This window comes from Perca flavescens, chromosome 2 (genome assembly GCF_004354835.1).
Source record: "Perca flavescens isolate YP-PL-M2 chromosome 2, PFLA_1.0, whole genome shotgun sequence".
NCBI lineage: Eukaryota > Metazoa > Chordata > Actinopteri > Perciformes > Percidae > Perca > Perca flavescens.
The window spans coordinates 35,825,553-35,839,779 of NC_041332.1; the positions used below are offsets into that span (position 1 = coordinate 35,825,553).

At 41.2% G+C, this 14,227-nt stretch overlaps 1 protein-coding gene across 1 annotated transcript in view; it reads right to left on the bottom strand.

The window, feature by feature from the left end:
• Positions 1–226: 226 nt before the first annotated feature.
• The window catches only part of krt222 (keratin 222), a 58,097-nt gene continuing 44,096 nt past the window's right edge, over positions 227–14,227 (bottom strand). Inside the window, exons 9-13 of the mRNA XM_028589836.1 lie at positions 12,074–12,199; positions 11,711–11,931; positions 5,848–6,068; positions 5,669–5,771; positions 227–2,009 (exon numbers count right to left, since the gene is read on the bottom strand). Of these exons, the coding sequence (XP_028445637.1) occupies positions 1,796–2,009; positions 5,669–5,771; positions 5,848–6,068; positions 11,711–11,931; positions 12,074–12,199 (885 nt within the window). The 3' untranslated portion in view covers positions 227–1,795. The remainder of the gene's footprint in view (positions 2,010–5,668; positions 5,772–5,847; positions 6,069–11,710; positions 11,932–12,073; positions 12,200–14,227) is intronic.

Genomic DNA, 14,227 nt, shown 5'->3' on the forward strand with positions numbered 1-14,227 from the left:
CTTTATATACCCTTCATTTTCTACCAAAAATGTTTGGTGCTGGTCAGGGCCTACTTGGCTGAAAAAAATATGTCAACGGGGGTACATTATTGAAAAAAGGTTTCAGATCCACTGTTCTAGTTCATCCAACTAAGTTTATGATGATATGAACATTTGACAGAAAACACAACACACACTGCACATATTTTTTTATTTTTATTTTCAAATGATAAATTGTTAGATAAAAGCATAATGCCTCATTCTGGAGTTACAGAGCTCCCAGAATGAAGTGTGCTCCATGAAGCAAAGCAAAACCAAGCACAGAACTGCATAGATAATATCTTTAAATATTCTCAATATATTCTGAGGCACCCAAATGCAATGCACAATGGTCCTTTTCTTAGTTTTCTTTTATTTGGTGCCAACTCAAAAATGTAGCATAAAAACTCTTAATCTAAGGTGTAACAGATGTTACGTGCTACACACCCCGAGTTGAGCATTGAAGAGACACTGCAGTGTTAACTATTTACAAAGACTGCCCTCCTCTGGTTAAGACAGGGAATTTTTAAATCCTCTGAGACATGGTGGGTGTTAAGAGCTTCACTGCTGTTAAGATCACAGTCAGCAGTTTATATATTTTTTTTTTTGCGATAATGCATCGTAAAATGTAGCTACATTATCAGTTTGTGTTTCAAGATTTTTTTTTTTTCTCCACAAAGAGAGAATAATGAACTGCAATGACAGAAGACCCTCAAAGTACACCCGATCTGGATATCCCTCAGTGCTAATGTTCTTCTAAGTGCTGGATGTGTCTGCAGTGCAAGCATTTAGAGACTTCAGGGAAACTATTAGGGTGGGGGAGGGTGAACATTAGGTTTAACTTTTTTTTTAAACGCAGCATTATTAGTATTTCCATTGGACCCTCCCCTTGACTACGAGAAAAAATTGCAACATCCTCCCCACAAAATCTTAAAGTGATTTAGCTCTATTGAATTGTTACAATTCATTTTGCCGTTAATAACTAATAGTGCACGAAAAAAATGACGATTGTGTGCTTCAAACATATGGCAAGCATAACAAAATAATGTGCCCTGCTTACTGAATAGTGACAAACTAGGGTGCTAACTGAAGAGATTCAATTAACATTAACATTAAATTAATGAAAAAAAACATAATCCTCCCACTTTTCTGCACCCCTCTCCCCCTAATAATTTCCGTACAGTCTCTTACAGAAAAAAAGAAATCCACCTTTAGATAGTTCACAGCAGCTCATAGTCCTCTGTGACTCCACTCCTTCATTTGTCTCCATCTAGCTGTGCACTCAGCCTCCTGTACCAAGTGTTAATTAGAATTCAAGGCTGTAGTAATGTGTGCATGGTCGATATAATCTCTATGGTCCAGTGACGTCATACTGAAACTGTGAAAGCATTGGGACACTTTTTCCTCATCTAGAATGATGAAAAAGAAATATGTTTACACATTACATTGTAATCCTCTGTAAGGTAATGAATGTAGCTCTGATATATATTGATGTGGTTTTCTGACACTATAAAAAAAAAAAATGGCCGCTTAGATCAGCACAATAGCCTGATGGGAAATGCTTATCCTGCCAGAAGTCGAGATTTGATGAAAGAAATCTCAAGTTTCAGTCGTCAGTTGCAAAAAAATGCAACGAATGCTGTGATTTGAAAACGCACATTAAAGCGCATTAATGGCAATGGATGGTAATACCCCGGATGTCAGTGGCACAGCTGATGTTTCTGTTACTTCAACAATCACAAGTGCTAACCCCGGAGCAGCGCAAAAGCGGTGAGAGTTACTGTGTGATAGTCGGGATGCTGCGCGATCTCTTCATGATAAGACACACCTCCACGTCGGGGAGGCTGTCCTGTTTGGTCTGGCCACAGCCCTCGTCTGCTGCAGCCATGTGCAGGTCGAAGCGCAGCGACACCGACTTCTTCCGCAGCTTGGGATTCCCTCTGAAGAAGGAGCCCTCCCACTGCTTCACCACCTTGTCAAAGTTCTCCGTCCTGGTAGGAGAGAGGTCAAAAGTCTTGGCAATAAACTTCAATAATATCTGATGTGATAGGATGTCAAGTTCCTACTGACACGATTGTCAGTCAGAAATTACACCTGCTTAGGAGACAGAGAAACATTTGGCTAGCCGGCTCAACTGCAACCAAGAAAATGACGCTGGCTCCCCCCTCACTCGCTTTGTATAAAACAGTGGTTGGTGTATTTTCTGGACATAGTTATGCTCAAGTTCTCTACAGCAAGGATTAACAAAGCCGAGTCATCGACTGTCAGCCTATGGAAAAGCACAGCAGCACAAATATCAGACTTAATGACCTCAGCATCACAAGAAGTAGAGGAGAGGGACTAGACAAGGTGTGGTTTCTGTTTGTTTGTTTTGTTTTCCTCGAGACCACAGAAGGTGGGGGGTGGGAGAGGGTCTTTGTTCTTGTTCAATTTGTGTTTCTATGTTCTGTGCGCCATCTGACATTACCTGTCACACATTATGGAATTTGTTTTGTATGTCTGAAGGTGCTAATAAAAAATTTATTTAAAAAAAAAAAATGTCGTGGCAATAGACCTTTATCACGGCAGACATGTTGACATGTTATAGTAGGAAAAGCACGGGTGTATTCAAAACCATTACTGATGGCTGCATTCCACTTAGGAGAGGTCCTGGTATTAAACCATTACTGATGGCTGCATTCCACTTAGGAGAGACCCTGGTATTAAACCATTACTGATGGCTGCATTCCACTTAGGAGAGACCCTGGTATTAAACCATTAATGATGGCTGTATTCCACTTAGGAGAGGCCCTGGTATTAAACCATTACTGATGGCTGCATTCCACTTAGGAGAGGCCCTGGTATTAAACCATTACTGATGCCTGCATTCATCATACTTTCTAGTGTAGACATCCAACCTGGCAAACCGTTTCTATCACATCTTTTCAAACGCCACCACCCTAGCCCTCTCACAAGCCCACTCCTGGATTGAAGGCAATGCTGCACCCCTTCATTCTTCCATCCTCTTAAAAGAATCTGTCTGGCTATCATTAAACTAGTCTGGACCCAGCTCCTCATGTGTTTATCCATCCTGCTTAGGATTGACCCATCTCCCAGAACAAATCATCTTGGGCTGACTGGAACCTGGGTCCCTGCAATCTGACATAAGTTATCATGTATGGTTTTATGTTTTAGGTCTCTATTCTGTTTATGTGTCAAACATGTTTTCTTTTATTCAGAAACATTTATAGCATGTGGTATGCAGAAATGATTTGTCTTTCTTTTGAATGTGGATGTCAACTGCAGGAAGTCTATTTATTTATAGTATTATCAGGGCTGGGTATCGCCAATGATTTCCCAAATCCATGGGCCTCAGACTGGGAAATAGGGGACTGAGTACCCAGGGCCCTCATGTGAGGAGGGCCCAAAAAGATGCTAGAATGAATAGCTGTGGGTGCAGGGAGGGGCCCATAGAAAAAAAGTAGGGGCCCATGATATCAATTAGGTTAGGCAAATTTCACTTACAATACCAACTTTGCTTGGATATATAAAAAAAGATTTTCATAGAACTTATGCTGTAAATTGAGCAAGCAAGAAGCAACCCTCAAATTATTATTTTTTTTACATAATGCACCAGGTTAATGTTTACATTAAGAATTGACCCCTGAAAATGAGGGCCAATTCACCCCATCCATGGTGAAAAGGCATATATTAAAAAGATTGATTTCGGGATTTTATTAATTGATATCAGAACACTCAAACAAAGATGGATTTTAATTGGAGAATCAATTATTTTAAGCCAACCCTAAGTATTATTGTGTGTCATGTAATTACATGCGGGGTGGACCATTTTCAATCTTACTGTGCAACAATAACAACAACAACCACAAATTCTTTCATTCATTCATTTTATGCATGACACACCTGGTTGCATAGTAACACCAGAGGGCAGCAAGGGAGAACTCTTCAGTTGCCTCAGATGTGACCTGGTATAGACCTTTTTCAGGGCAGACATGTTGACATGTCATAGTAGGAAAAGCACAGGTGTGTTCAAAACCATTACTGATGGCTGCATTCCACTTAGGAGAGGCCCTGGTATTAAACCATTACTGATGGCTGCATTCCACTTAGGAGAGGCCCTGGTATTAAACCATTACTGATGGCTGCATTCCACTTAGGAGAGGTCCTGGTATTAAACCATTAATGATGGCTGAATTCCACTTAGGAGAGGCCCTGGTATTAAACCATTACTGATGGCTGAATTCCACTTAGGAGAGGCCCTGGTATTGTGCATGCTGACTCACTGAAATATCTTACTGGGACACTTGATGGAATTGAGCCAGTTAAGGTTATCAATCTCAGCTGTGCTTTTCCTACTATGACAAGTCAAAATGTCTGCTATGAAAAAGGTCCATGAGAGAGTAGTTTGAGTTGGCTTTCGTTTCATATCTACTTTAGTGATTCACATTAATTAATTTCATGTTTGCACAGAGAATGACCGCCAAGCAACTGTGTTGTTGTTCCTAGGTGACTCGCAACACAGACGGGGTAAATTCATGAGCAAAACGTTACGTATCCTTGTGCTTTTTGTAAGTGGGTACATGGAAATTCTAGTGGGTATATGGCGTATACCTGCATATCACGTAGACTACACCACTGATCTCAGTACTGTTATCACCACAACTTTTGACTCAGGCTGGGATGTAAACAGCACGAGGCCATGCACATTATGAATGTTTTCACTGCATAGGCCTTTGAGGTAGTTGTAATGGTTTGGGGGAACATTCAGCTGGCTAACTCTGGTTGTATCAGTACTATCAGATAACTTGATACTGGGGCATTACCTAACAAAGTAGTAGACCAAAATTCTGTTGAAGGTAACAAGAACAGCCTAACTGGAGTATTTTCAACAAGATAATGCTTCCTGTCAGTGGAATTTTAAATAAAGGATTCAAGGAACATTCAGGTAAAATAAAGTCAATGGACTGACACCAAAGTCCCTTGACATCAGTGAAGAATCCATCAAGTGACAGAGTGACTTATGATCTGCTGCTCATAGACAGTGTAAATATTCTGGCAGTGTTTGGACATTATGCATGTGTGTGCGTGCGTGCGTGTCGCTTTTTGCATGCAACATCTGAAGCATGACTAAAGAATTCCACCCCTGTCTCGTCCAACAATAACAGGTGCCCCGCCCTGAAGACTCCACACCAGGCCAGTATCTCCACATCAAACACAAGCCATTAAAGGAGGAACATTCCCATGCAGCGCTCTGATGAATTTCTCATGGGAACCTGTGCAGCCAACTAAACGATTTATGCCTCGTAACTTGTTTGACGTGTAATGGTAATTCTTTTGAGAGCGCGTACATCTAGCCTGCTGGACCAGACGTCGCCAGGGTGGGGAGGACACGGATGAGTGTGTAATTAGAAACTAATGAGTCAATAAAGAACTCACTGAGTCAAAGATATGTGAACTGAAGGCTTCAGGAGATTAGGCAAGAAAGAAACTATGTTGTTTCATAAGTAAAAAGGCATTTATCTGGGTAGTGTAGAACAGTAACCTCTAAAGTGATGCTGTTAGAGCTTGTTACATGAAAAATGCCTACATGTCAGACTGAACCAAAGGTGCTGACTACAGGTCAATGGGGGGCAAAAAGATCAATACTTACTCGATGGTGCCATGACCCTCTGCACTCTCCCGCACCACATTGCCCTGAAGAAACTCCTGAGTCTTCACAGTGGAGATTGGCAAGTATTTCTCTTGCTCTGGCTCTGTGAGAAGACATCAATTAAAAATCATAACAAGATAACTCTGTAGTTAGAGTGTGTGTGTGTGTGTGTGTCTTACCTGTGAGTATCACAAGGCTCTGCTGTCTATGCAGTATGCTTTTCTTTAGCCCACTGCCTACTGGGAGGAGAGAAGGTATTTCAGGCAGGGGCTCAGACTTGGGTTCGTCCGGAGTAACAGCAGGGTCACTGAAGCTGTTCTCTAGCCCGTTCTCTTTCGGCTCCTCCATGAAAGACCTCCAGGACCGCAGACTCATTTGCTGCCTAGTACGGCCCATGTACCTGCATGCAGAAGGGCAGAGTGCAGAGTAATGGCAACCAAAAGGCATGTGGATTGTATATACCATGTGTGTGTGTGTGTGTGTGTGTGTGTGTTGATTAAAGGCAGGCTTGGTAATGTTGAAATGCTAGAAAGTAGCATCTCCACACCATCTAACCCCTCCCCCTGCCCTCGGGGCTCCGACCCACACACAGACGTGCATGTGCATGTGCATGTGCATTGCATTGGCATGCAAATGCCAATAAACCAGAGCGTGCTTTTCTCCCATCCCGGATTGCTGTGTGGACTAGCCAGACCCTCCTCCGCAACGCTGTGGAGGAAGGTCTGGCAATGCAAGATCATTAATGTTTTAATTTATTTAAAAAGGTAATAAATAAATATTTTTCAAATTTGACAGAAGGAGACAATTATATTGTTAATCACAATTATTTCTGAGAAAATTAATTGTACAGCAACATTTGGAATTGTAACAGCTCTACTTATAACGCCTTAGCCAAAGGCCAATGGATGGAGGACAGCAGACACATATCCACAACTGGAATGGAGAGCGCAGACCTCCGCCAACACCAATGGTGCATTCGTGTGCCCCATTCATTGGTCCCGTTTCCCAAATTAGTAGTAGTAGATTTTCCGACTAGGTGTTTTTGATGAGTTTTAAGTTGTAATGTGGAAACAACATGGAAGGAAAATGTGTTGCATTTGATTGCTCGGAGCGTTTATGCGTAACAACAAAGAGAAGAAGAGGTTGGTCATCAGGAGAGCCATTACAAATGATTGGGAACTCATTTGTGCCAATTATTCCGACACCACATGGCTAACACTTTACTTGAAGGTATCTACATAAGAGTAACATGACACTGTCATGAACACATGACACAGTCATGACACATGAACTCTAACCCTAACCCTAACCCTAACTTGTCATGACAAAAACTGAATGAGACTTACTAAAAGAAGCATTATGTCATGAACGTTTATGACTTGTTTATAATGTTTATGACACGTTCATGACAGTGTCATGTCACTCTTATGTAGATACCTTAAAGTAAAGTGTAACCACCACATGAATGCAGCACAAATGGTAATGTGGGTTATAAAGTTGTATTGCCTTTATAACTTTATATTCTATTTTATACTGTGATTCTTCTTCTTGGGTTTGTGCTACTGGGGTATGTTTATGTGTAGCTATGGCTGGGAGGGTAGGGAAAATGTTTTCATCCGCCGCGTGATTCAGATCTGCCCCATAACTGAATGTGGTTCTGACTTGGCCTATGCTACACCCTTCCAGCAAGTTTAATTAAAATCTGGCTAGTAGTTTTTCCATAAACCTGCTGACAGAAAGACATTTGTGTGTTGTAGTGTTCTGGGCAGTGGCGTAGGCAGAAATAGTATTTTGGGCGGGCCAGTACAAAAGTGAGTGGGCCATTTTCAAAAGACGAATTAGCAAAACGGACAAACTGAAAAAACAGCAACGATTTTACCTTCCAACATACTGCATTACAACGGCAATAACAGTACTGTCTACAACATGCTCAACCATCAAAACTCAGTCTAAAAAGTTTGTACACAACAATATAGATAAAAACCTGTCAGTTATAACCTATTCAGGCTAAAATATATTTGCACCGGCAGAACCAGCAGCATTGGCTGTGCACAGCACTGTTATAAAATGAACCATTTTATAGCACAAAGTGGCAACTAAACATGAACCCATACAGCAGAGAAGGCGTTTACATACTGCATGACATAGAACAGCCTACATCAGACAGAAATCACACATGTAACAATGCAACAGTATTGTTGCTTCAGGACTATGGTCAGATCATGAGCAGCTACCAGCAGTAAAAGAAAATCAAAGAATGAAAACTTCCACTAGCATTGTCTGAATTATGAAAGATATAATGAAAAGTGGCCAGCAAGGTGCCAAATCTTAGACAATGTATGGAGTCCAAGGCAGTGACAGGACCAAAGAAAACTAAAAACTACGTCACTCACAGATAAGTTATCTTATTTAATGTGGGCAAAACACAAACGCGTTTCAGCTAGAAGCCATCATCAGTGTTCACCATTTCTTACTAAATAGGAAGGTCACTAGGTTAGGTTACTTCATTAATAACACAAGAAGCATAAAACACATTTGACTTAATGTTACCTCTGTGAGGGCCTCCTCTCTCTCTGATTGGCTGTCAGCTCCGCTGGGGAAATGTCTGCACATGCTGCAGAAGAGCTCGTCTTTATTTACACTGTACTCCATCCAAGAAAACTGTCCATACCACTTTAAAGAGAAGCCATGGTTGTCGCGGTAACTTTTAACAGTGCATTGCTTAACACATCCATGGTGCATTGTCTAAACAGCCAGCTAGCTAACGTTAGCTGCTGAAGGCAGCCGGAGAGTCTGCCTGTTGTTACCATAGCAACCAACTACGTTCCGAAGGCGTTTGATCTAATTGTTTGATTGTATGGTTTAAACAGTTTTGTTTTAATCAAAACCCCGCCCTGGCCCATTACTGCCTACGCACCTGGTTCTGGGTACTGTTTAATATTAAAGGTGCCCTGCCACACGTATTTCATGACTTTGTGGTGATGTCGGAAGTTCTACCATGGACTCTATAACATTTTTTGTGTAAAAAATGCCTTGGTTACCTTGTTTCAAGCCATTCTAGCGTGGTATAGAAAGCCTGCAGGAAGACTCAGCTCGATTTCTGCCAGTTCTCATTAATATTCAACAAGCTAAGCTGTTTGAATCGGATTGGCTAACAGCTAGCCAATGACAGCCTGGCTGTCAGAATCTTTTACCCAGCCCAACTGGGCGAGCTCATGAATAGTAATGAGCTCAGGCAACATGATGTCAGACTGACCAGCTTTTGTAATTGGTCTGATTTCTCTGCTTTTAAAATTTTTTTTTAAATTTAAAAAAATGCAAGTAAAAACTGTTTTGTATGGCAGGGCACCTTTAAAGTTTTCTTCATTGCCAACTTCCATAACAATATCTTAAAGAGTGTAAGTAAAAAACTAGATTCATGGCCTCCTTGAAATACCAGTCTTCATCTTCCCCTCCACTTTTCTTCTCTCCTTCTCTCCTCACGTGAACTCTCTTTGCACAGCTGAACAAGACTCTGATGTCAAAACACTTACCTTTCAGGGTTATCTTTTGTGCCTTTTATTTGGATAATTTGCAGACATAACCAACTCAGAGACCTTTGAGGTTTTATTTGAGCAGATGTTTCTGTAAGAGTCGTTCTCACTGCATGAGGATGCTCTTGTCTCTTTTTTTGTCGCACAGCCCTTTGTGTTGCCACCCTTCTCAAATATGAACAAACAATGCAAATTTCAGACAAAAGTCATACCCTGAATGAAACGCATCTGCAATCTGTCTGGAACATAGTCTACAAGATTCATGAAACCAAACTACCTTCCTCAAACTATAAAATGACAAATCACGTGGTTGATGCAGCCAATGTGTTCAATTGCAAAGGAGCTGGATGCGAGGTGTTCTCGATAATTAAAGGCCGTGCCAAAAGAGTGGAATATTCCCTAATAAAACAGCTTGACACTGGCATGGAATAATTATCTTGACTGGTTCAAGACAGAGCCGCATCATTTAGGCCATGACTCACTGGTAGAAAGTTCCTCATCTACGCTAATCGTTTTTTTTTCTGGTCAATTTCCAAACACTGTTGTTACATGCGTCACGGCAGAATCCAGCTGTTAGTTTTTTATTGGCCGCCAGGCTGGGGTTGGATTACCTGTGTCACAGAGCTCACACAGCGAAAGTGACGCTTCTGCAGTTTTCAAATGCACTAACAAAACCAAGCTCTGTAAGCTCTAGAACACAGATCTTTGACAGGGGGTCCAGGACCCCTAGGAGGGCCTCAGAGTTACTCAAGGGGGGAGGGGGAGGGGCGCACCCAATAATTGGTAATGGAAACGTTTAAAAAAAAATGTAAATGTCTTAACATGAATCCAACATATTATAATCCTAATGATTCACTGTGCCACATGTATGTTTAACATTAAAACATGATTCATAGAATCATGCCAACAGTTAACATTTTATGTTCTATGCATCATTAAAAAGGTATGTATGAAGGCTTTAGGTTTTAGGCCGTTATTGCAGGCCCAGTTTAATATGCAACTTCATTTTATACAATATAGTATATCTCAGTATACTGCTCGATGGTGTCTTAAGCCCCCAACGTCTCCTTCCAGGTAGCGCTGCGACCGTTGACTTCAAGGCACCTAACCCTAACTAGTGCCTTCCAGGCAGCCCTCCCTGGAAGGAGACATTGGGGGCTTAAAACACCGATAAACTAAAACTATATTAGAGACATGCTCGTTAGATACGAACCAGCAAGATTTAAGATGTATTTATTTTGATTAGGACAATGCACATTAATCAACATTTCTGTAAATGCACCAGTGTTAGCCAGTCGGCTAATTTTCAACTGTAGTCCTAGTTGCATGCATGTCTTTATGGTGGGAAGAAACCGGAGCACCCGGCGGAAACCCACGCAAGAACGGGGAGAACATGCAAACTCCACGCAGAAAGGCCTGAGACGACCTGGGTTCAAACCCAAAACCTTCTTGCTAGAAGTGCTAACCACCGAGCCACCGTGCTCCCTATAGCAAGAACCCTCAGATCCACAGGCAGCGTTCTCTTAACCATCCCTCGCTGTAACTCGAGAGCAGGGGAGGCCTCTTTCTGTGTCTATATGCCCCAATCATTTGGAACACCCTGCCAGTGGAACTGAGAGAGGCTTCCACACTAATCACTTTTAAAAAAAAAAGGCTAAAAACCAAGCTTTTTTACAAAAGTCTATGAATGATTGAGTTTGTCACTGTTCAATGTTAATCTTTAGTTTGTGTGTGTGTGTGTGCTCGTGTTCTATACGTGTTGTGTATATATTTTACTGTGTTTAATTGAACAAAGTTTTATTTTATGTCGCTTTTGTACAAAGCACAATGTTACATTAACTTGTACAAAATGTGCTATAGAAATAAAGATTGAAGATTGATTGATTGATATGTAGTAGGGGGTCCCTGATCTGTCTCTCTCAGTTAGGGGGTCCTTGGTTTAGAAAACGTTGAAGACCCCTACTCTAGACATAACAAGAGTAGTAAGTTTCCCCCAGGGCTGTGGTTACGCCGTGACACATGTTACTATTTCTCTTGGCTGTACTACACAGCCTCTGTATGTCTCAACCTGCAATTAATATTGTGGATTTTCACTTTCTATACAGACAGATTCTACATAATCCCTAACAGAATAGTAGGCTTTGAGCAAACTGAAAAGGCCAACACGTGAAGTGATCATCGTTTGACAGCTGTACAAAGGAACGACTAAGAAATGATTTTGTGTGCTTTTTCTCTAAGTGGAGAAGTGAATGACTTCCATGTGTGTGTAACATCTGCTATTCAGATGCAGACTTTGATATTTGGTCATGTAGTATCTTATTTTTCTTTGTTTGCCGAGTTTCGCTGGTTTTGAAGAGGAAGTTGCTCCAGTGTCCTGGGAAAACCCCATTCAACTACAAAGTATTAATTACTTTCCTGGTTGATGGTGAAACCGCAACATTCCAACTCAACTATTTTTTTTCCCGCTTCCTCAAACGTCTTCATTCCATTCTCTGCCCCACGCCCTCACCTGCCCTCCTCGCGCTCCAGCAGACGTCGGTAAGTCCCGATCTCCCGCTCCAGCCTCATCTTGGTGTTGAGGAGCTGGCTGTGGCGCTGGCGCTGGGTTGCCAGCCCGCTCCTCACCTGCTCCAGCTCGCCCTCCAGCCCGGCGATCACCTGGGAAAGGTCCTGCAGCTGGCTGGAGTACAGCCGCTGGGTGTTCTGCAGGGAGCTCTCCAGGCCTTTCTCCTGGAAAGCAAGAGGCATGGGGAGTCAGGATAATGACAACACAGTAATCCTTTGTTGTGATTAACATTGATTTTTTTTTTTTTTAACAACATACAAAACATACAACTCGCAACATTGAGTTAAAGACTGTGTGTTTTCTTACCAAGGCATGTAGAGTCTCAATCTCCACCTGCAGGGAGTGCCACTGCCTCCGGGCTTCGGCCAGCTCGGCTCGAGCCTCCCTCAGGGCGGCGCCGCCCAGGCTCACCTGCGTCCATGCTGCCTCTTCCTGGATCAGGGGACAGGGTCAGACATTCAAAGAGGTACAGTCAGTGGCGGAATGTACTGTAATTAAGTCCAGTTACTAAAGTACTGTACTTAACTTGAGTCTTTTCTCTTTTTATGCCACTTTCTACTTCTACTCCGCTACTTTTCAGAGAGACATATTGGACTTTTTACTCCACTACATTCATCTGACAGCTTTAGTCACTAGTTACTTTACAAATTAAGATTTTTTTTGTACACATAGCACATGTACTTTATAAAATACAATGTTTTATCAAAATTAAACTACGCAACAATATAACAGCCCACAAGTCCAGCTGAAATGATGAGACCATGAAACACACAACTGGTTGGATCGTTTCCAGTTTCTAAAATGTGAGGATTTTTCTACATTGAGTATTTTTAATACTTAAAGGTGCAGTAGTTAAGTCTTATAAAACTAACTTTCTGAAACTGACCCTATGTTCCAGTAGAACTACATGAAGCAGGTCATTAAAAAAAAAAAAAAAAATCTGGCTCCTCTGGCACCACCTCCAGCCTGTAGTGCTGTAAAATCCACCGCTCCCTGTTCAGATCCTCCAATCAGGGCCTGGGGGGGGGGGTCTAATGTCAATCACTGCTCATGCACACACATTCATTCTTCCTTGTGGGGGAGAGGCTTCAAATCTTCACAATCCTACCTACGGCACCTTTAAGCACCATTTTCAATGCAGGACTTTTACTTGTAACAGAGTATGTTTTACAGTGTGATATTAGTGTTTTTACTTAAGTAAAGGATATGAATACTTCTTCCACCGCTGGGTACAAGAACCACAACACCACAACCACTGCTACTGTCTTAGCCAAATACACACACACACACACACACACACACACACACACACACATATACACACACACACTCATTTTAAGTTATATTCACCAGCAAACTTCACCTGCATGTGATAATATGGAAGAACTGTTTTTCTCGCCCACATATATGCACACAAGTGTTTAAATGTGCAGTAGCGTGTATGTACAGTGTGTTTGCATGGTATGTGGATTCTTGGAATTGATATCTGTACTAGATAAAGGAAACAGGCCTGATGAGCACATACAATGGGGATGTTACGATGCAACACGGTCTGTGAAGCGGATAAAAATATAATATAAATGTGCAAAGATTACAACCCGATGCAGCTTTTAAACGGCCTGGGGCGTAATCTACTTTTGATTTCACTTGTTTGACTTCAGACCTCACTACGTCTTTTTAGTTTATTTATTTGAAGAGATTTCTTTCAATTTTTTTAATAGTTAAACATCTAACTATACATTTTTTTTATTACATTTTTGTAATTTAAGAAAAAAATGCAATTTCAGTTTTGATAAGAGGACGTCAAGGATGAAGATGATTTTTTCAAAGTTTATACACATAAAGGAATATTTTTCAGTCATCTGTCTGCAGCTCATTCTGTCAAATAAATCCTGAGAAAATCATATCATGGACTTAAAATAAATTCCTTTAAACGGAGACTAAAAACCTACTCATTCAGTCTGGCTTTCACGTAGTGTGTTATAATTATAACTTTATCACACGTTTTATAATCTTTTATTATTTTATTGTTTTAACGTGTTATAATTTCCATGGCTTTAGTGTTTTATACCTTTGTATATATGTGGGTTAGGATAAGTATCTATCAAAGAAAGGACAAAATCACTGGAGTTGTTTCTTTAAGCTTATTTTACTTGCGCAGAAGAGTCAGTTTACAGCCCACCACCATACCTAGAGATTGGCATGGTTTTATTTCAGTTAGCCTAATAGCTGGTTAGATTTGTATTGAGAGATGATCTTATGGAAAGTACCCCATGCCAATCTCTAGGTATGGTGAAGGGTATGTAATGATGTGGGGGGGCTATTTTAATTCCAAAGGCCAAGGGAACTTTATCAGGATGCATAGTATCCTGGATCCATGAAATAACTGGCCTTTAAAAATAAAACTCTGCCTGCCTCTATGGGAATTTAACATAGGGGTGGACTGACTTATGCCCCCTG